This window comes from Lithobates pipiens, unplaced genomic scaffold (genome assembly GCF_037356315.1).
Source record: "Lithobates pipiens isolate NorthernLeopardFrog02 unplaced genomic scaffold, aLitPip1_a1.2 Scaffold_19, whole genome shotgun sequence".
In the NCBI taxonomy this organism is placed as follows: domain Eukaryota; kingdom Metazoa; phylum Chordata; class Amphibia; order Anura; family Ranidae; genus Lithobates; species Lithobates pipiens.
This window is the reverse complement of record NW_027507764.1, coordinates 578,513,263-578,536,730: the sequence shown is the minus strand read 5'-3', so window position 1 is coordinate 578,536,730 and position 23,468 is coordinate 578,513,263. Positions and strand designations below refer to the sequence as shown.

Below are 23,468 nucleotides of genomic sequence, written 5' to 3'. Positions count from 1 at the left end.
GTATGTCTGAAGTCTCCGACCATCTTCTGCAATATGTCTGCAGTCTTGGACAGTTTTCAGTAGCATTACATTTACCAGATATTATGGGTGACCCTTTGTTGACGTCAGCGACCGTATTTTAGCCCCCGCCCCCCTGCCAGTTTGAGACAGTTGACCACCAGTGTATATATAGTTTAATGAAAATGTAATTTTAACATGTTTGTTAAAATAGCTTAAAAACAAAAACTTGTTTTAGTTTTGGATAGAGTAGGTAATGGTTAGAACCCTTGTCATTTTATTTTTATTTTTTGTGGAAATTGCTACAAAGTAAGAGGAATCTGATACCCACATTGGAAGATTTCCTCTCACCTCCTATTCGGTGACATCTGTAAAATTTTGGATGTTCCACCACATTGTTCCTTGGAGACAATGGCCACCGACACAAATAAAGAGGGAGTATCTACCTAGTTGAGGTTTTTGTTGCTGTCTGTGTCCTCACTATGTAAGAAGTAGTAAAGGTGCCACACCAATGGTTGGAGAGTCCAAAATGGTATTTTATTGGTAAAATAAGAAAGCCAACACGTTTTAAAGGGTTCAGACTAAGTATTTTGTAATCTCAATATGGTGGACCTGATTTGGTTGTATTTATATAGTAAGATCCTTCCACCCATAGTTGGTGTAACATGGCGTTCCACACTTGTCTGACCATCAAAACACATTTACTTTCTTATTCTACTGATTATTCAATAAAATACCATTTGGGACTCTCTAACTATCGGTGTGGAGTGTTTACAGCTTCTTACAGCGGAATTTTATCAAGCCCTCCATACTTTGGTGGTGCTCTGATATATGTGAGCAGCCTCACTGATGCAAGTCATTTCACAACACTGGATATTACAATAGGAGATCTAGCACCTCCTATGCATTGACCTAGGGATAAAAATCTTAGGGGGTTCTAATTCTAACCCCTCTATACACCACCCATAAACCAATAGAAAAAGTGTTGGCGAACAGGGGATACACTGTTCTACACTCTATCCAAAACCAAAAGCAAGGGTTTGGGCTGATGGGGGTTCGAATATTTCTTTACTCTATCCAAAACTGGCTATACATACATACTTTATAGATTAGAAAGGCCCACCAGATAATGAAATGCTTCATCCTCTGCAGTACGGCAAAGCAGCCCTACACCTTGCTTGTGAGAACGGCCACGACAAGATGGCGGACATCCTGCTGAGGCACAAGGCTTTCGTGAATGCCAAAACCAAACTGGGCCTGACGCCGCTTCACCTGTGCGCTGAAAATGGCTGCAATCACCTTGTTAAACTGCTGGTGGAAAATTACCTCGCCAGTATTGACGCCATGTCCTTGGTAAGCAACAAGCTATAAAATATGAATTTCCTCATCAGAAACCATTCAGAATTCATTAATCGGCTGTTACTAGAAGTCGTGGGGCCCCATGCTGTCTGCCTCATAGGGTAGGGATGAACCAAAGGTTTGCTCATAACTATTAACGCAACAGCCTGCCCCAATGAATTGATATAGAAGAGGAGGCTGGAACTTTAATTTAACCACTTCAGCACGTGGCGGGGGCGCGCGCCCACAATGCCGCATCTTAAAGGGGACATACCTGTACGCCGTTTTGCCCACCCGTGCCATTCTGCCGACTTACATCGTCGTTCGGCTATCATGATGGGGTTAATTGTTGGTAGCCCCACGACAGGGAGGATTAGGCTCCATTCACACTTGTGTGACTTCTTATGTGACTTTGAACATCAATGTTGCATTGCAAGTGGCAGCCCATTTTTTTCTCAACAGAAGCCATTCAAATTGCTGTGACTTTGAAAAGGTGCTTGCACTACTTTGGTGCAACTTTTAATGCGACTTTGGCCCAGAGAATGTAAAGTCAGAATCATAGTCCAAACCAAAAGTCGCATCAAAGTCACACTGGAAAACGTGCGACTTTGGAGAAGCGCTAAGATGTAAATGGAGCCTTACGCCGTCTGCACTCGGAAAAAGAGTAACTAGTCTCATCTTTGTCCCTGGGCCCCTGCTGCTTAACTGATGGGGACCAGGGACTTCTTATTGAATTTCTGGCATTCATGACACATGGGATTATTTTGCATGCACCCAAAGCTATTTAAAGAGGAAGTAAACCCTGATGGGTTTACTTCCTCTTTCATTCCCTGCAAAGGCAAAGCATAATGGATTACTATGCATCGCATAGTAGCCCATTATGTGTCACTTACCTGACACAGGAGCCAGCCATGTCACCTCTGTCGCCTGTAGTCCGGCGCATCCATCTTTTCGGTGGGGTCTCGCAGCTCCGCCACTGTCATTCTGTTGTTGGAAATGCCGCGCTCAGTGCGCCTGCGCGGTGCCTGTCTTCGGGCAAATATCTCCTAAACCGTATAGGTTTAGGAGATATTTCTTGGACCTACAGGTAAGCCTTAATCTAGGCTTACCTGTAGGTCAAAGTGTTTTGTAAGGGTTTACAACCACTTTAAAGAGTCTTGTCTCTGCCCCTGAACCCCCTACTTAACTGATAGGGCCCAGGTCCTGCTCTGGAGGGTTGGGTCTACCCTCCAATCCCTGGTTCTGCTCATCAATAAATGGACAGTATGGTTGAGATTACTGGATTTCAGCATACCTCCCAACTTTTTGAGATGGGAATGAGGGACACCTATCAGCAAAAGTATGCAGGCATAGGACACACCCCTTGCCACGCCCCCTTAAAGGAGAATTGTACAGAAAAACAAGATTGGTTAAACCCACAAGTGCTTTTTTTTTACTACTATTATTCCTTTATATTGGCTTCTGGAATTTACAAATGCAGCCATTTAGAAGTCAGAGGAAACACTTTTTGATAGATAAAAGTACTTTGTATATACATCTATAGAGATCAGACCAAAATGAGGGACAACTGAGGAGGAAAGAGGGAGAGTTCCAAAAACAGGGACAGTCCCTCGAAATCTGGGACAGCTATGAATTTCAGTTGTGGGTGGAAGCTGACAGGCTGAGCCAGGCTACCCATCCCCCAGAAGAAACCTGAAAGGTGGCTTCAGTTAAAAGTGAGTAATAACATGAAAGCCTTGAATCCTGCTGGCATTGGCACCATCATTTTGGGAGCTGCCAGATGCTAGTTCAATGGTGGAAATGGAAATCCAGCAGCTTTAGATCTTTGAGCCTCTGACATTGGAAAAAGTGTACAGAGACAGCCAGGCACTTAGCATTTCAGAAATGGTGGTCTCATATTTCTCAGTACTGGTTTATTTTTTTTAATGTTAAGATGTACAGGCAGACCAGACAACTAGTAAGAGGCTTCGGCCGGGTACAGCCGTGTCAATGCTAAGTAGAGGATAAAGTGGTTTACATATTTTCCTCTGTCTGTATACACAAGACAAATACAGAGGCAAATTATAAATGTGAACACCATAACACAGCCAAACTGTAACCGTGCCCGAGAATGATTTTATGATAAACTGCCACCGCGTTTTTAATCTTCGCCGCCCGCTGTCTCTGATTCCTTCTGCAGACCAAGAGAACGCCTCTCCACCTCGCCGCCGGGAATGGTCAGCTGGACGTCTGTAACAGCTTGCTGAACATGAAGGCGGATGTCAACGCTACTGACATAGTAAGGTCACTTAGAAGCACTGAGCTCCAAAAAAAAAAATGCAAAACGCCAGGCCCAACCTGGGACTTCATCAACTCGGGCACTTTGCCAGAATAGCCGATGTGCCTGAAAATCTCAAGACAAAGTACACACTGACAGAAAGAAGAAAGAAATGGCCGCACATCCAGAACTTCAGATTGCCTTTTATTTTGTTTCACAAAGATAACACCAAAGACACCAAACATGGTGATGCGTTTCACACATTCATCTTGTGCTTAATCATTTGGTAATGATTAAGCACAAGCTGTATGTGTGAAACGTGTCTACGTGACCACAGTTTGGTGTCTTTGGTGTTATCTTTGTGAAACAAAATAAAAGGCAATCTGAAGTTCTGGATGTGCGGCCATTTCTTTCTTCTTTCCAAGTTTCCCACAGAGGCGGGCCGGGGCCAGCACTCTGGAAGATACTCCAATCAGCTTTGTCTCTATACACCTTCAGCAGCGGTTCTTTTTCTTGTACACACCAATAGAAAGAGTGACAGGCCCAATGCTAAAAGAGTCTAAGTCGCATTAAAGTGGAATTAAAGAGGAAGTAAACCCTGATGGGTTTACTTCCTCTTTGTCTCCCTGCAAAGGTAAAGCATAATGGGCTACTATGCATTGCATAGTAGCCCATTATGTGTCACTTACCTGACACAGGAGCCAGCGATGTCATCGCTGTCCCCTGTAGTCCGGAGCGTCCATCTTCTTCCGAGTATTGCTGCTCCGGCCACTCACAGCGCCGGAGCAGCGATGACGTCCCTCCCGCGCATGCGCACGGGAGCCGCCACTAACGGCCATTGCTCGAAATCAGGGACAGTCCCTCTAAATCAGGAACAGTTGGGAGCTATGCATATCTGTAGCACGCTCCTAGGTAGGTGCTAGAAGAGAGTATAGTTTTTGATCTTTCTGCTTACCAGGAAGACGGTCAGGTAAAACGTAGAGTGCTCTCTGCCTACCAAAGAGCAGGATCTATTGGTTAGGTGTGCTCAGGTGCAGCTCAGCTTGTTTGACTGTCCCTTACTGGTCCAATTGGGAGGCATATTGGACAGTGGGACAATGGGACAGTGGGACCTGGCCAGTGAGTGCACAGGCTTTGTTACAGTCCTGGCAATTGGCAGAGGAGAAGTGCTGCATTGCATGCAGGGATACTGTATTAAAGCCCCGGGCACATGTTCTCAGAGTTAGTTGAGCCGGGGAACAGAGTCCAGGAGGGAGGGGACGGCTGCCCTATTCTTCGCGGAGGTGATCACGCGGACCTGGGTGGTCGACACAGGGGCCTATAGGGAGAGAAGTTGAACTCAGAGTTCCTGCAGACAGGGCCGCTGATAGGGCAGTACAGCCAGCCCTCCTGTAGGGGGCCCGACCTCTGTCACTTCAGAAGAGGGGCCCGGGAACCTGCAAGGCAGGAGAGCTAGCTGTACTGCCTTGTGACCCCTGTGGATCACCTTGCAGCGCTGCCAGCTTTCTCCCTCCAGCAGCTCTGCAGGGGGATCAGTTCTACATACTGGCAAAGCGTCCCAATTTGAAGCAGAGGCAGACAGCTGCAGAGTCTCTGCCTTTCTCGGGTCCTGAAACTCCCCCAACAGTTGGCAGTGTTATCTCTGGTCAGCGTGATAAATGAGCAGGAAGTTTGCTCCACCTCCTCACTGATCCATCTCCCAAATAATTGTTTCAAAGTTGCAATGTGGTCGCACAATGTAAAATTGCCATTCAGCAATTTAAAAAAGTAAAAAAAAAAACAGAAAAAAAAAAAAACAGGTGCCATGAGGTGGCAGTAGCATGGCTCTCATTTCTGCCATGGCTGCAAAGCATACCACTGCGACCATGTCATTTTAGCTAACTTGATATTTCCGGGGTGGGGGCCCTGTCAGGTAGGTTGTACGGGGCCCTGTGACTTCTAACAGCGGCCCTGCCTGCAGAGCTGACTGAAAGGGAGACACCAGGAAGGATCTGATTCAGATAGAGCAGGGAAGGTTTTGACCCTCTTTTAGGTTTCTATTACTCCAAAGCAGATCAGTCAGATTCCCCCTGATGAAGCGGCGCAAGGAGAGATACGTGTTATTATTCTGCACTGACCCGAGACACTCTACCCTTTTCTGCAAGTTTGACATATAACTTATTTTTCTTTTTATTTGGTTATTATTAATATTATTATTTAACAGGATTTATGTAGCACCAACAGATTGTGCAGCATTTTACAAAATAAGGGAGACAGTACAGTTACAGTACCATTTAAGACAAGAGGGTTAAGAGGGTCCTGCACATGAGAACTTATGCCTTGTACACACAGTCGGACATTCCGACAACAAAATCCATCAGATTTTTTTCCCGATGGATTTTGTCCTAAACTGGTGCATACACAAGGTCGGACAAAGTTGTCGGAAAATCCAATAGTTCGGAACGTGATGACATTAGTTCATTACGATGGGACTACGTTGTGGCTAGTAGCCAATAGCTTTGGTCTCTTAATTTGATCTGAGCATGCGTGGCATTTTGTCCGATTGGAATTCTCTACAAATGATCGGAAAAAGTCAGATTGGATTTTTTTGTCGGAAAATTTGAGATCCTGCTCTCAGTTTTTTCCCTGTCGGAATTTCCCACACACGATCGGATTTTCCGACAATATAATCCGATCAGACCTTTTCCGTCTGAAATTTCCGACCGTGTGTACAGGGCATAACAGCTTAAAAAGGAGTTGGCATAATTTGTGGGGTTTTTGGGTTTTGTTTTGTGTGGACATCATTTTGGTATTTAGTGTCCTAATTTATTGGTTGCACATGTATTTTTTTATAATTTGAGCTCCTTGGCAGTTGATACCCTCTTACAGGGACTGGTGTACTGATATTTTTGTTGTGGGGAAATTGAGTACTTTAAAGGAAAAGTTCACCTTTCCTGAAAAAATAAAGAATGTCCACGGAGCCGTAGCAGCAGGCTGTGGGCGTAGGGACGGCATGACAGCTGCTTTGAATGCACTGTCGCCGTTTTAAGGGGCAAGGAGAGTGGCCGCTTTAAGAGATTTGAGTAAGTGGGGCGGTGGGCGGAGCCTGCCATTTTGCAGTCACGAGGCAGAGGAAGCCAGGGGCAGTCGGAGAGCGGAGGAGAAAGTGATTCCCACCCACCCTCCCTTTTTTGTTTTTTCAGGGATGGTTCAGCGGGGTAGGATTAGGTGGGGTGGCATTGTTTTGGGGTCAGTTGAGAAGGTCAAGTGGTGCAGGTGGAAAATAGGTGGTACCCATCCATGGTGATGGGGGTGGTTGGATTTGTACTTCATGGTTACATGGGGTTAACCGGGAAGAGTAAAAGGGGTAGGACACTGCATTGGTTGGGTATAGCCTCCGAGACAGGGGTTTCCGTCTGGAGGTCAAGAGGTTAAAGGTAATGCGCAGTGACCAGTAGGGTCTATTTATGCTATGACCCAGGATGCAGTTTTAAAGGAAAGTTGTTTACATGTTAATTATGGTTATTTATTGAAAGTTTATATTTTGTTACATATATATATTTTGGTTTAATAAATCAAGGCCTGTCGGCCATTTACTCCAAATATAGTCTGGTCTGGTTTATGGGTGGTGTTGGGTTTGGAGAGAGGTGGAAGATTCTTTTGGGTAAGAGTGATATTGAGGTGAGGTGTCAGACAATACAGAGGTCATGCACATGTCTTTGCAAAAAAAAAAAAAAAAAAAAGTGCATTTATTATTCCTTCCTGTAGAAGGCTGGAAAGGTTTGCACCCATGATCAGTGGATCAGAGGTGCAATCTCAGGCTTCTGCAGACAAGCCTGTAGATGGGGTGCAGCATGTTACAGCTGCAATAACCAAGTGCGGCAAAAAAACTTGCATTGAAATTATGTAAGACAGTTCACAATAAACCCAGTGGGAAGGCAGCTCCAACCGGGAACACTCATAGGTCAAACAGCGTGCAGAGAGCAGGTTTCAGCCGACTGACAGCACCTGTTAGTAGAGGTAGAATGCCGCTTAGCCGTCTCATGCCCAAGTGGGATGATCTCCAGAGAAGTTGCAAGCCCTATGCTTTCCATCCTCGTCAGTAACCTCTCCCTACCTCTAGTTCTGTGCCTACGGGGTACCTACCCCATTCTACCCACTCGCAAACTGCACGCCAAGCCAGGGCTTTAAATAGGCTCTGCCTGACCCAAGATGGCTGCTAGGGTCACATGGGGTCCAAAGGGATAGCTTCCCAGTGACCCAGGAAACCAAAGAGAACCCAGGTTCTTCTTAGTTACATAGTTACATCATTAGCAAGGTTGAATAAAGACACAAGTCCATCCAGTTCAACCTGAGTGAGTGTCTACAATTGTCCCTATGCCTGTACATTGCACACTCACATAGGTCCCTACCCTCAAGGAGCCCACAATCCAAGGTCCCCGATCTTATACTAGGGCCAATTTTGGACAGAAGCCAATTAACCTACCTGCATGTCTTTGGAGTGTAGGAGGAAACCCCACACAGGCACAGGGAGAACATGCAAACTCCAGGCAGGTAGTGTCGTGGTTGGGATTTGAACCAGCGACCCTTTTTACTGCTAGGTGAGAGTGCTAACCACTACACCACTGTGCCACCCAAGCTGCAATGCCACTGCAAAAGAGTGCCACCTACAGTGAAGAAAGTAGAATGCACCTACCTACATTCTGAAAATTTGGGGCACTGAAGTTTGTTGCTGTCTCACCATTTTATTCTCCAGTGTATTAAACAGTCATGTCTCTGGCAGTAATAGTCTTACGTTTCCCTGACTTCACTGATGGAAAATGCAAAATGTTACAGTAATAAGTGGAAATGTAATAGAAGGTTGATCTTTCGATTTCCCATGCTGTCTTCAGCATTGGATGCCAGATCTCCATAATCAGACAGCAGTGTTGAGCCCTTCCCTTCTCCATTCAAATCTAGATGTGCCTGTAGATACACTTTAATGGGCATTTGTCTTTTCTCGGCCGTGTAGGAAGTATGTGAAGAATGTGGATTCCTCTCTGGTGATTGTGAGTCCTCAGAGAGCCCAGATGTATACAGTAACACGTGTGTGCGCAACGTTTGTTGTTCTCAGTGACGCACGTCGCCTGCATAATATGTGCTGGGTGACCTCAGAACCAACACCTCTCATGCAAGTGTCATCTCAGACATGAAAGTACCACCGGCCTGACACGCTAAGTATCCCTTCCTGTATTGTTGGCCCTGCAGGAGATCAGACGTCTGCGGAGGACTTCCCTTTGTGCTGCTCCCTTTCCTCCCTCTGATTGTTCTGAGCCGCCAATTCTCAATTCGTGGCCTTGATGTTTATCCGAAAAATTCAGAGAGAATTTCCTCCACCGTCTTCTCGCTATAGTAGGCTATTGCCACTTTGAGGACTCTGTATTCCTTAATGGGGATATACGGTTATATACCATGGTGTAACTCTATGGCAGGGTTCCTCAACCAGGGTTCCATGGAATCTTTGGGTTCCTCTAGAGGTTGCTAGGTGTTCCCTGAGCAATGGTCAATTTCTGCCTCTAAGGCAAGTTCTTAAAGCGGGACTGTACTGGGAAAAAAATATTAAAAGCCAGCAGTTATAAATACTACAGCTGCTGACTTTTAATAAATGGACACTTACCTGTCCCGGGGTCCAGCGATGCCGGCAGCCGAGGCCGATCGATCGCTCGGCTCTCGGCTGCTGCCGCCACCATTCTAGGTGAGGGAATCAGGAAGTGAAGCGAATCGGCTTCACTTCCCGGTTCCCTACTGCGCATGCGCGAGTCGCGCAGCGCAATAGGAATTCTCCGTGCTGTCTCTGAGACCCGTGTGTGTCCCAGCAGACAGCGCGGCAGGACAGGAAGAGGCATAGACTCCCACGGGAGTCTATGCCCGGAAGTGGGTGTAAATACCTGTCTTTGACAGGTATCTCAACCCCCCTCCCCCCTGAAAGGTGCCAATTGTGACACCGGAGGGGGGGAGGGCTCCGATCAGCGGAAGTTCCACTTTAGGGTGGAACCCCGCTTTAAGGACACCATTGATATTTTTAGTTATCTGTAAGGGGGTCATTCTTCCCAATAACCACAAGTGTAAAAAGCATCCTTTGCATTGACCATCACACTAATGCAGGGGTGCTCAACCTGTGGCTCTCCAGCTGTTGAGGAACTACAAGTCCCATGAGGCATTGCAAGGCTGACAGTTACACAAGCATGACTCCCGAAAGCAGAAGCATGATGGGACTTGTAGTTCTGCAACAGCTGGAGAGCCACAGGTTGAGCGAAATGTATGATGAGTTGTGGATTTTCAATTTTTAGCAAGAGTTCCCCAGGATCGGAGAATTATTTCCAGGGTTCCTCTGTGTTGAAAAGGTTGAGAAAGGCGGCTCTACGGCAATGTGGAGCCAACCATTACTGACTTCTTATTCGGGAAGTTCTAAGTGCTTTGAGTTGCTAACCTGGGAAAAAATACAATATAAATAGTTTTGAGTTTTCAGATCTCTATACTGGTTCTGGATCACTGAAGGTAGAAGTTCCATATAACAGATAGGCAACTAACAGGGATGGATAAAATGAGAGTTTCTGTTTCCCCGAAAATTGGATAGGATTTTGGTAAACCTCTTCCATTTTTTTGTGAAATACAGGGTCATACAGGGTCATACAGGGTCATATAGGGTCATACAGGGTCATACAGGGTCATGGGGAAGGCAAAATGTAGGTAGTTCCTGGCGGTTCTTAAGTGTTAAATGGACACAGAAGCCCCGTGGTGTCCTGGACCTGTTCTTTTGCCAAAAAGACTGCCCACCATTGGCCATTTTTAATTTGTTTTTAACATAAAGAAAAATGAAGCATGAAATTGAAAAAATAAAGTAAAAGTACACATGCACATCCTTAGGTTTACTCTACTGGGAGTTTTATCCTGTAGTCAAAGACTTGACCAGGGTAGTCTAAAGGTCCCTCTTTTACCTGTTACCCATTCCACTCCAACCCCCACCCCTTTTACCACAACCATGAATGATGAGACCACACCTTGCTTTGGAGTAAAATGGCCATAACAGCCTTTATTACCATTACTCAAACACTCCAATCAAAATATATATCTCAATATATAAATAGCCAAATATATATGTATAACCATAACCAACATCAGGTATAACGAATAGCATATAAATAACATGCCCGGTCTGGTGATCTCTGACGGTGACCCATAACTTTACCAAACAACCAACTCACTGCGGTACCCACTTCCACTTAACCAGGATCTCCAGCTGTGACCACTCGGAGACAACTTCCGACAGTGATAACCATAAAGGTATTCCATCCAACGTTCAGGAATACACCGGAGGGACCCATAATAGCAATGGGCCCCCCACCCCTTATCAGATGACCTCTGATTTACCGCCAACCGTCAAAGACCACCAGACAAACACCGCCAACATCCAGTTCCATCCGCACCGCTGTCATGACATCCGATCCTTACCACCTGAAATAGAACAAAAACAACAACCAAAATACCCCAGCAACCTAACAATAGGGAGGGAGGGTGGGAAAACTGCCTCCTCTCTCTGTCCCTTCCTTCGCACTGCCCGTTGCTCCGCCCCTTCCTCCTTTTAAAGCGCTCCTCCCCTTCCATTACATTTTCCACTTGCTCCTCCCCCACAGCCTCTCTCTCTGCACCTTAACCCCTTAGACCTTATCCAACCCTGTCATGCCCGGCCCTTCCTTACTTCCCTTTCAGTCCATCCACTGCGGGCCTCCCTGCATGGTTCTCTTTGCAATATCTGGACTGATTGTATGTTTATTGCAAAGGCAGACAGTCCCGCTTAGGACGTGTTCCATAGGATTTCAGTAGATCCACCAGAATGGCTTATTTTGGTGTCTAATGTAATAAACTTGATTATCCTTGTCGTTTGATAAGCACAGGGGTAGGTAAACCTGGAGAGGTGGAAAGCTATCTGAGCAACATGGAAACGAGGAGGTGACAGTAGTATGTAAGAGCGCAGAGGTTAGTAGTATGTAGATCAGAGTGCAGGTATCAGGAGTAAGTAACACGGTTTGCAAATAATGCAGAGGTCAACACTATGTAATGTAGAGGTCAGGACTATGTAACGCAGAGTACAGAGGTCGGTAGTATGTAATGAAGAGGTCAGTAGTATGTAGGGCAAAATATAGGGATCAGGAGTAAGTAACACAATTTGCAAGAGTAAATAATGCGAAGGTCAGTAGTATGTAACGCAGAGGTCGGTTGTATGTAACACAGAGTGCAGAGGCTGATGGTATAGAGTGCAGAGGCTGGTAGGATGTAACACAGAGTGCAGAGGCTGATGGTATAGAGTGCAGAGGCCGGTAGTATGTAAAGCAGAGTGCAGGGGGCAGGTAGTATGTAAAGCAGAGTGCAGAGGCTGGTAGTATGTAACGCTGAGGCTGGTAGTATGTAATGCAGAGTGCAGAGGCCGGTAGTATGTAGGGCAAAATGCAGGGATCAGGAGGTAAGTAACACAGTTTGCAAGAGTAAATAATGTGGAGGTCAGTAGTAAGTAACACATTATGCAGAGGCCAGTAGTATATACAGTATGTCAGTAGTAATAAAGTATTGTAGCATGACAATGGTATGTAACACAGAGTGCAGAGGTCAGTAGTATGTAACGCAGAGGTCAGTAGTATGTAAGATGTATGCAGAATGCAGTGGTCAGGAGCAAGTAATGCAGTTGGCAAAGGGCAAGAGTAAGTAGTGCAGAGGTCAGAAGTAAGTAACAGAGTGCATAGGTCAGTACCAAATAACACAGAATGCAGATGTCAGCAGAATGTAATGCATAGATCAGTACTAAGTAACACAGAGTACAGTTGTATGTCAGTAACAGTAGTATGCAACACAGATTGTAGAAGTATGTAGGGCAGAATGCAGAGATCAGGAGTGATTAATGCAGATTGCAGTGGTCAGGAGTAAGTAATGGAAGAGTGCAGGGGTCAGTAGTACGTAGGACAGAATGCAGGCATCACTAGTATGAAGGGCAGTGTGCAGGGGTCTTGAGTAATGTAGAGTGCAGAGGTCAGAAGTAAAACAGTGCAGGGATTATTAGTATATAACACAGAGTGCAGGGTCATTAATATGTACTGCAGGGGGAGTAGTATGTAATGCAGAGTCCAGGGTTCACAAATAATACAGAGTGCAAAGGTCAGTAATTCACAGTGCAGAGGTCGAGGGTAACTATAACACATCTCCCCTCCACAAACAGAAATACCCCCCTTCCAATACAAACACTTTACTAAAATGGCCCAGAGGACAAGTTATTCTCCCTCCAGACCCAGCAGAGTAAGTTAAGTCCCCCCAGGCCTCCTCTTACGTAGCTATGTATATGATAAGTTGGAGATGAGGAGGAACCTGGGATTTCCCTCAGCTCTGCAATGCCTGTCACCACTGGTATCTGAGGTTTGAGAGGGGGCGAGTCGGGTCAGGAGCTGGTCCCTGGCTCAGCGGGCACTCGATCCACCTGTCACATGACCATGGTCAACAGATAGCTCACTAACAACCTGTTGCTGACCCCCGGTCTAGTTGATCTTGAGGGTACTGTTTTTTTTTTTTGTTTTGTTGATAACAAACCATCACTTTAAGCCACTAAAATGTATCTAAGATTTTTCTTTATGTCCTTGTGTTTTGTCCCAATGTCAGCACGGACAGACGGCGCTCCACCTGGCTGCGGAAAATGACCACTCTGAAGTCGTTAAACTGTTCCTGAAACACCGGCCTGAGCTAGTGACATCCGCCAACATGGACGGCTCCACCTGCGCCCACATTGCAGCCGCCAAGGGCAGCGTCGCCGTCGTCAAAGAGCTGCTCAAGTTCAACAGTAGCGGTGTGACAACCGCGCGTAATAAGGTGCGTATGTTCCAGAATATCACTCTGCGCATACAATGCTCTCTACAACCTGAGCCGGACTGACAGGACCAGGCGGAAATTTTCAATTGCAAAGGCAGGAAAAGTCGCATAGTAAATACGAATCTATTGTTAGATCATGGCTTGCTTTGCAAGTTCCCCATCGCCCCAGAAAAACATTACAGGCATTCTAATTCTCTTCCCTAATCCATCCAAACCAACAATTAGATAGAGATAGATTTATCTCTATCATTATCTCTATTATCTCTATCTCTATCATTATCTCTATTATCTCTATCTCTATCATTATCTCTATTATCTCTATCTCTATCTCTATCATTATCTCTATTATCTCTATCTCTATCATTATCTCTATTATCTCTATCTCTATCTCTATCATTATCTCTATTATCTCTATCTCTATCATTATCTCTATTATCTCTATCTCTATCATTATCTCTATATCTAGCGCTATCATGATCTGTATTATCGCTAGCGCCAATGCCATCATTATCTCTATCTCTATCATTATCTCTATTATTTATATCTCTATCTCTATCATTATCGCTATTATCTCTATCTCTATCATTATCTATAGTATCTCTATCTTTATCATTATCTCTATTATCTCTAGCTCCATCATTATCTCTATCATTATCTCTATCCCTATCATTATCTCTAGTATTTCTATCTCTATCATTATTTCTATTATCTCTATCTCTATCATTATCTCTATCATTATCTCTATTATCTCTATCATTATCTCTATCTTTATCATTATCTCTATCATCTCTATCTCTATTATCTCTATCATCTCTATTATCTATATAATCTCTATTATCTCTATCATCTCTATCTCTCCCTTCAGTCTTGCACAGTTGTAGTGGCTCCTCTCCTGGACTGAAATTACTTACTCTGATTTCACTACACACTGTGAGCTTCTCACCATGTGCATTAGAAGCTGCAGCAAGTCAGAGCCTGCTACATTTCCTGGGTAAAGAAAATCCAGCATCATCTAGCCCTTTCCTCACCAGCCAGACTTCCCCCTTCATTCATTGGATTTGAGTTATTCTTAAACATGGACGCTTAGGACCACCCATAGGTTTTTCTAGGGCAGTCTGCATGAAAATGCATCCTGCCTATCTTTTGTTTTATTGCAGAGAAGCATATCAAGCCTCTTCTGCAAATCACTGGGTCTAAATTAAAGTACGAAATGAAAGCAGAACGATTTTATTTAAAACCGTCATTAGCATATTGATGAGGTGAGAGAGAGGAACCAGGAAAGGCAAAATATAAGCAGATTAAACTTCAGCTTTAATTCAACATGGACTGAGAGTTTACAAAGTGCACAACGTCTGCTGAAGGCTTACTATTTTAAATAGTAATTAGCAATGTTGTTATAACTCAACTATATCTTTAACTAATACGTTTTCATCCAAGGATAGGGACTTGCACCACCTCCCCAGTAATAAGGTATACCAAAGGATATATAGAAATGGGGAGTTTTGAGGTGCAGAAATTATTCTATTTGACACATAGTCAAATTTATCAAAGTTTTATTGTATAAACATTAAAAATGTTAAAAACAACATATGAAAATCATACGATAGTGGTACAAAGGATTTGCGGCTCTACATGTTTCACCATCATACTGGCTTCTTCAGGAGCTTATGGTAAACCTTATGTACAGTAACACTGCAAATAAGCAGAAAAAACATTAAGTATATTGTATGTATACTTTATTTTATAAAGACCATAACGGTCTAATTTTATAAAATTAGATTCATCATGGTTTTTATAAATGAATGCTTAAAATTTTTCTTTTTTTTTTTTTTGATCAAATATACTTTTCCTTATTTGTAGTGTTACTGTACATAAGGTTTAACATAAGCTCCTGAAGAAGCCAGTATGATGGGGAAACATGTAGAGCCGCAAATCCTTTGTACCAGTCCCATTTCCATATTATCATATACCTGGTGGAGACTGGAATGTGATAGATGCCTCCCTTTCTCCTCCTGCCTACACTCCTGAAGGTGGGAACAGAAAGTGTAAAGGCCAGGAGTGGCACGAGTGCCGGGTAGCTGGCTGGTGATGTCCCCTCTGAAGGTGGGTAGAGCTGGCAGTCACGGTCCTTGAAACAGGAAGTAGAAGCAGCTGGGCACCAGAGCGTGGACAGGAGCAAAACCAGAAGAAGAGCAGTCATCAGCAACAACCAGGCAGCAGGGTACCGAATCAGCAGGCAAAAGCAAGTCCAGAGGGCAGGCCAAGGTCGGGTAACAGCCGGGCAATGTGGTACCAAGTCAGCAGGCAGATCAAGTCCAATAAACTGGCCGAAAGTCAGGATAGCAGGTAACAGAGTAAAGGAGCAAGCAGAAGGGAAGTCCAAAGGCAAGCCGGGTCATACACGAACAAACAGGAACAACGGATCAGGACTTGGTGGGTCAAGAAGGTAGCTGAAGATCATCCAGAACTTGTTTGCAGTGACAGAGCAGTTTAAATAGGCTAATTGGTGTGTGTACACGCACGTGCGCACACATGCACACTCGTTCGCGCACCAATGTGCACACGCACACATATCCGTGAGAGATGAACTGGCATTGCGGGCATTATGTTGATCCTTTGCTTATGAATATTAGCATGTGTGCAATGTGTACGAGCATGAGCAGGTATCCGCACTGGCCTTTTAGTGGTGGAGGTCCAGTTTACCTTACACATATATACTTTTGTATATCTTTAACCACTTTACCTCCGGAAAATTTACCCCCCCCCCCCTTCATGACCACTGCCTTACTTTAACTGACTATTGCACGGTGGTGGGACACTGTAGACAAACAAAATTTATGTCAGTGGTATTTGATCATCAATGTCTAAAACTCTGGCAAACAAAAGTGAGTACACCCCTAGGTGAAAATGTCCAAATTGGGCCCAAAGTGTCAATATTGTGTGTGGCCACCATTATTTTCCAGCACTGCCCTAATCTGTCTTGGGCATGGAGTTAATCAGAGCTTCAAAGGTTGCCACTATAACCCTCTTCCACTCCTCCACGATGACATCACGGAGCTGGTGGATGTTGGATAGATTGGGCTCCTCCACCTTCCGTTTGAGGATGCCCCACAGATGCTCAATAAGGTTTAGTAGTGACCCAGGCATACCTTCATGAAGTGAGAGGTCATAACGGCATTGTCCATGTCTTAGATGTCTTCTGAAAATCCCAGTCTCTTCAGTAGCGCCAACGATTGTGCCTACAGGTGAGGCTGGATCTTCTGGACCCATGCAATCCACTTTTTTTAGACCTCAGTTGCCCCCCTTTTTATAACACAAGGGGTCTGGCTAGGACCAAAAGCCTGGGAACTAGGCAAGAAACTATTAATGCTTTCCCCAGATTGGGCTGGCTGCTGGCTTACATTCTTCAGCCTGACTACAGTGTAACGTCACATAGCTGCTTCAGGTTCTGGAAGGATCTGGACCAGTGATTCTCAACCAGGGTTCCTCCAGAGGTTGTAGGGGTTCCTTCAGCAATGGGCCATTTCTGCCTCTCAGATAAGTTCCCACGGACACCATTGATGTTTTTAGCTATCTGTAATGAGGTAATTCTTCCCAATGACCACAAGTGTAAGGACCATTCTTCCCACTGACCATCACACTAATGTATCATGAGTTGTAAATTTCTAATTTTTAGCCGGGGTTCCCCAAGACCAGAGAACTATTTCAAGGGTTCTTCTGTGTTGAAAGGGTTGAGAAAGGCTGCTCTGGACAATAATGTGCCACTGAGCATGCCTGAACCAACAGTTCATGTTCGCTCTCCAGCCCAATGATCCAGTGAGCGCTGGAGGGGCAGAGCTCAAAAAAGTGGTAGTTGATGGTCGCTGCTCTCTGCTCAGAGCTGACCAAAAACCAAGAGTGGTCATGGGATCGCCATTTCTCGGGCTTAGAGCCGGTGGGGGACAGCTGCAGCATTACAATGATTCTGCAGCCATAGAGATGGGTATGTATGTTTTATTTTTTTATTTTTTATTCCCACACTTCTCCTTTAACATTACCCTTCACTAGGTACACCTGAATAAGGTCTGATGGGTTGATATGACCATGGATTTACGCTATATGGCCACATGCGCCCATCACACTTACATGAGCCTGCTTGAAATCCCATTCTGAAACCATGGCTATTAATGGCTTTTCACAAGATTTTGGAGTGTGTCTATGGGAATATGTGGCCAATGACAAAGGGAACTTTTGTGAGGTCAAGTACTGATGTTGGGTCAGAAGACCCGAATTGCATTCCACTTCATCACAAAGGTGATCAGCAGTGGCGGCTGGTGCTCCATTTGGGGGGGGGGGGGCAGCAGACGGACCTGACCATGGACTCCCCCATCACTCCCACCCCCACCCCACACTATAACCAACCCCCCCCCCCCCCCCCCGTGGCCGGCTCACTTACCCTGTGCACCCAGTGCTCAGCACATGGGAATGCCTACTGCTGGCGGAGAATGAATGGAACCGGGTAGAGAGCAGGGAGGAGGAGAGCGGCTCTCCCCCGTGTTTGAATCCATCGGGGGTGACTTCCCGGCCTCCCCCCCTCTGTCTCTTTTGTGTCCCCCCCTTCCGTTTTTTCCTCCAATCGGAAGACATCAGTGAATATTTGCTAATGTCACAAAAGTGGCCCTTTTTTTAAGCCAATTAAAGCCTCAGGCTCTAATCATATGCTTCTAAAAAAAAAAAATAACCCTATTGAAATCCATGTGTCCGGCGCCCCCTATGGACGGGCCCGCCACTGGTGTTCAGTAGGGTTGAGGTCAGGACTCTGTGCAGGGCTCTTGAGCTCCTCCACACCACACCCATCAAACCATGTCTTTATGGAGCTGGCTTTGTACACAGGGGTACAGTCGTGCTGGAACAGAAAAGTGTCTTCCCCAAACTGTGTCCACCTGCTTGGAAGTGCTTAATTGTCTAAAATGTCTTAGTATTCAACATTTAAGCCGCCCAGGGATGCTTTAAATCTTGGCTGATTAAGCAGCGAAATGATTCAAACCATCTATGGGCAGGCTGATTCTACCCAAGTCAATCCATCGACTGATTTGTGTACAACCAGCATGTTCGATTTTCAGCATGCGATTAGCACTGTATTCTACCAGCAGGGACGGCCCCCCGCACCACCCCCACCATGAGAACACAATAGTTCCACAGGTGGGCCACTGACTGTGTTAATGGGGGAATTGAGCGATTTTTTTTCTTACTGCTTAAAGGCCCGTACGCACGATCGGTCTTTCCAATGGGAAATATTGGATGTCAGGCTGTTGGCGGACAATCTGACTGTGTGTACACTCCATCGGACAATTGTTGTCTGACTTTCCGCCAACAAATGTTGGCTAACGTGTTTTCAAATTTTCTGCCAACAAATGTCTGTTGTCGGACTTTCCGAGCTTGTGTACACAAGTCCGTCGGACAAAAGTCCAAAGTATAAACACGCATAATCGGAAGCAACGACAAACCGGAAGCGGTCGGTCTTGTAAACTAGCGTTTCGTAATGGAGAATTAACATTCGTGTCGCGGCAAATTATGAAATCTGGAAATGCAGCGCACAATTCTCTTCTTCTATAATGGGATAATAATGAAGCTGCTTTGCTGGTGATACTGATGGAGTTATTGCAAACAAATTTTCAACGTTTTTTTTTTTCTAGTGATATCAAGAATAATATTATTATGCTTTTTTTTTTTTTTTTTGGGCAAGTTACCACAACACCATTATCCCGTAGTTTTTAAGATCAAAGATACAACTATGTTGGTGTCCCTTGTTAATTTTACATTGTATTTTTTAAAAAGTAACTGCCTACTCCCAAACTGTCATTTGAAGTAAAACACACAGCCAAGTATTATTCTACACAATATTTTTTATTGTGCATTAAAAAAAGATATCTGCCAATAGAACTTAACCAAAAAGTACATTCTATGCATCCAGAAATCCAGAAATTATACCAAATCAAATCATTATTATTGAACCAAAAAATAAATTTCAAAGCAATAACTTCAAGACCAATAATAAATAACCCGTTATCTCCTCCGATTCCGCAACATGTCTGGTTGAAGAACGGCCATTCAGAAACAAACTGAAAAGCGCTAAATGAAAAATGCGAAAAGAAAAGTGCGAATCAACACTCTACCAACACTAAATTAGCAGGAGCCCAAAGGGTGGCGCTAAAGAGCTTAAAAAACATGTAGTACGTCACTACTTTGTTGGCCAACATTTGTGCAACCGTCTGTATGCAAGACAAGTTTGAACCTTGGCACCCCAGATGTTTTGGAACTACATTTCCCATGATGCTAACCTACACTGCAGAGTGCATGAGCATCATGGGAAATGTAGTTCCAAAACATCTGGGGTGCCAAGGTTCACCATCACTGCTTTAGGGTGTCCGTCACTGGAGACACCTGAACGCAATAATATATGGAAGTATGTCCACATTCTTTGAGCCCTGTTTCACACTGGGTTTTGTCATGCGATTTGACATGTCAGATCGGCGGCAATTGCCATCAATGGCACCGTCCTAACCGCTGTGACGCACAGATGTTTCTGAAATCGTGGCCGAAATCGGGACTGACATGCGGGAGTGAAATCGTGCGAATTCAGCTGAACTCGCACGTCTTCATTACCGCAGCTCAGTATGGGAACTCTGGGAGTTTTTGAAATATCGTACGTGTAACTGTGGTCTGACAATTCTGTCCCCTCCTGGAAGTCTGGACATTCCTCCAGCAGCTGCTTAGGCCCAAAGCTGAAAAATGCTGTTCTACGTTATTGTAGAAGAATGTATGGAAGAGTATTATAAGAGGAGTATGAGATCAGGATCCCTTTCCTGATAATATTACATAACAATGGTTAGTGTGTAATGTTTGCCTGTCTGTATAAACACAGCAGAATCCGGAAAATAGTTGTAGGAGATCAATGTAATACATTTACTGTTTTCCCAGGAGTTTCCTCCTTTGAGTTCCTGTAGTCTGCTGCATCTGGATTCTTATGCTGACCTATAAACATTCAATGCCGCTATTCATTCAGAACTAATGCCGCGTACACGCGACCGGACTTTTCAACGGGCTAGGTCTGACAGTCTTCCCGACTGACTTTCGGTGGACTTTCTGAAGGAACGGACTTGGCCACACACAATCACAAAGTCCAATGGATTCGAACGGATGACGTACGACCGGAAGTTCATAGCCAGTAGCCAATAGCTGCCCTAGCGCCGGTTTTTGTCCGTCGTATTAGCATACACACGAATGGATTTCTCAGTCCGACGGAGTTCCGGTGTGAAAATTTAAAACATGTTCTATTTCTAAAGTCCGCTGGATTTTTGGCAAGCAAAGGTCCGATGGAGCCCACACACGATCGAATTGTCCAATGGACTCGTTCTGTCGGACCTTTGCTGTCAAAAAGTCTGGTCGTGTGTACGTGGCTTTAGCTTTCAATAATATATATAGGTGCATCTCAAAACATGTGAATATCATTAAAAAGTTTGATTCAGTAATTTCATTCAAAAAGTGATATATTATATTGGGCGGCACAGTGGTGTAGTGGTTAGCACTCTCACCTAGTAGTAAAAAGGGTCACTGGCTCGAATCCCAACCATGACACCACCTGCCTGGAGTTTGCATGTTCTCCCTGTGCCTGCGTGGGTTTCCTCCGGGTACTCCAGTTTCCTCCCACTCTCCAAAGACATGCAGGTAGGTTAATTGGCTTCTGTCCAAAATTGGCCCCTAGTATACAAATGGGGACCTTGGATTGTGGGCTCCTTGAGGGTAGGGACCAATGTGAGTGTGCAATGTACAGGGATAGGGATAGACACTCACTCAGGTTGAACTGGGTGGACTAGTGTCTTTATTCAACCTTACTAACTATGAAACTATATAGATCAGGGTTTCTCATTAGGCCTTGGGACTCCGGCGAACCACAGTGAGAGCCATTGTAGAAAACTTGGAACAGTGGTGAACCTTCCAAGGAGTGACCGGCCTACCAAAATTACTCCAAGCGCACAACAATGACTCATCCAGGAGGTCATAAAAGAACCCAGAACAACATCTAAAGAACTGTGGACCTCACTTGCCTCAGTTAAGATCAGTGTTTATGATTCAAGAGGCTGGGCAAAAACAGCATCAATGGAAGAGTTCCAAAGCCACTGCTGACCAAAAAGAGCACAAAGGCTCGTCTCACATTTGTCAAATGTCTTCATTATCCAAAAGACTTTTGGGCAATTATTCTGTGAACTGATGAGAGAAAAGTTGAACTTTCTTGAAGCTGTGCGTCCCGTTACATCTGACATAAAACTAAGCCCTTGTACACACGGTCAGACAATCCGATGGAAAATGTTCAATCGGACCGTGTTGACGGATGATCCGAGTGTATGTGGGCTCCATCGGACTCTTTCCGTCGGAATATCCGACGGACAAAGTTTTAGAGCTGGGCTATAAAACTTTCCGACAACATGATCTGATCGGACTTTGTCCGATTGTGTGTAGAGAATTCCGATCGGACAAAGTGCCACGCATGCTCAGATCAAATTGCTAGACCAAAGCTATTGGCTACTAGCGTGAACGTAGTCCCGTCGTAACGAAATAACGTCATCACGTTACGTACGATCGGATTTTCCGACAACTTTGTCCAACCGTGTGTATGCAACACCAGTTTCGGACAAAATCCGATGGATTCTGTTGTCGGAATGTCCGACCGTGTGTACAAGGGCTAAGACAGCATTTCATAACAAGAACATCATACCAACAGTCACACATGGTGGTGGTAGTGTGATGGTCTGGGGCTGCTTTGCAGCTTCAGGACCTGGACCACTTGCCATAATTGATGGAACCATTTCCAATTCTGCACTCCACCAGAAAGTCCTGAAGGAGAATGTCTGGCCATCAGTTCCTGACCTCAAGCACATTTGGGTTAAATATGCAGCAGGACGATGATCCGAAACCCACCAGCAAGTCCACCTCGGAATGGCTCAAAAAAAATAAAATAAAGGTTTTGGAGTGGCCTAGTCAAACTCTGGACTTAAATCCAGATTGAGATGCTATAGCATGACCTTAAACGGGCCGTTCATGCTGGAAAACCCTCCAATGTGGCTGAATTAAAACAATTCTGCAAAGAAGAGTGGGCCAAAGTTCCTCCACAGAGATGAGAAAGACTCATTGCCAGTTATCGCAAATGTTTGATTGCAGTTTTTGCCGGGTGGCCCAACCAGTTATTAGGTTTGGGGGCAATTGCTTTTTCACATAGGGCCAGGCCGGTTTTTCTGGGTTTTTTTTTTCGATTAATAAGTAAAATGATCATTTAAGCACTTAAAGTGGGAGTAAACCCAGTTTCAAAAAACACTTACATTCCCGGCATGCCGGAAATGCTAACTTTCACATTGGCTGTGCTCTCAACCAAACTTTCAAACCATCCAGTGGCTGGTGTCATAACTGATCACATGTGCAGCATTATGGCAGTTGAAGAATCATTAGAGGCCAAGATGGCAGCTTCCTTGACTGAAAATGATAGAAGGGTTTACTTCCACTTTAAGCCCCGGACCAATTTGCAGCCAAAGGACCAGGACCCTTTTTGCAATTCGGCACTGCGTGGCTTTAACTGACAATTGCGCGGTCGTGCGACGTGGCTCCCAAACAAAATTGACGTCCTTTTTTTCCCACAAATAGAGCTTTCTTTTGGTGGTATTTGATCACCCCCTGAGGTTTTTATTTTTTGCGCTATAAACAAAAATAGAGCGTAAATTTTGAAAAAAATTCAATATTTTTTTACTTTTTGCTATAACAAATATCCCCAAAAAATATATAAAAAAAACAATTTTTTTTCCTCAGTTTAGGCCGATACGTATTCTTCTACATATCTTTGGTAAAAAAAATTGCAATTAGCGATTTATTGATTGGTTTGCGCAAAAGTTATAGCGTTTACAAAATAGGGGATCGTTTTATAGCATTTTTATTAATACTTTTTTTTTTTACTAGTAATGGCGGCGATCAGCGATTTTTT

The 23,468-nt window shown here is 44.6% G+C and overlaps 1 protein-coding gene across 1 annotated transcript in view; it reads left to right on the top strand.

The window, feature by feature from the left end:
* The window catches only part of LOC143998115 (uncharacterized), a 195,754-nt gene that overhangs the window by 101,914 nt on the left and 70,372 nt on the right, over window positions 1–23,468 (top strand). The window contains exons 17-19 of the mRNA XM_077493859.1: window positions 1,150–1,350; window positions 3,515–3,613; window positions 13,253–13,459. Of these exons, the coding sequence (XP_077349985.1) occupies window positions 1,150–1,350; window positions 3,515–3,613; window positions 13,253–13,459 (507 nt within the window). The remainder of the gene's footprint in view (window positions 1–1,149; window positions 1,351–3,514; window positions 3,614–13,252; window positions 13,460–23,468) is intronic.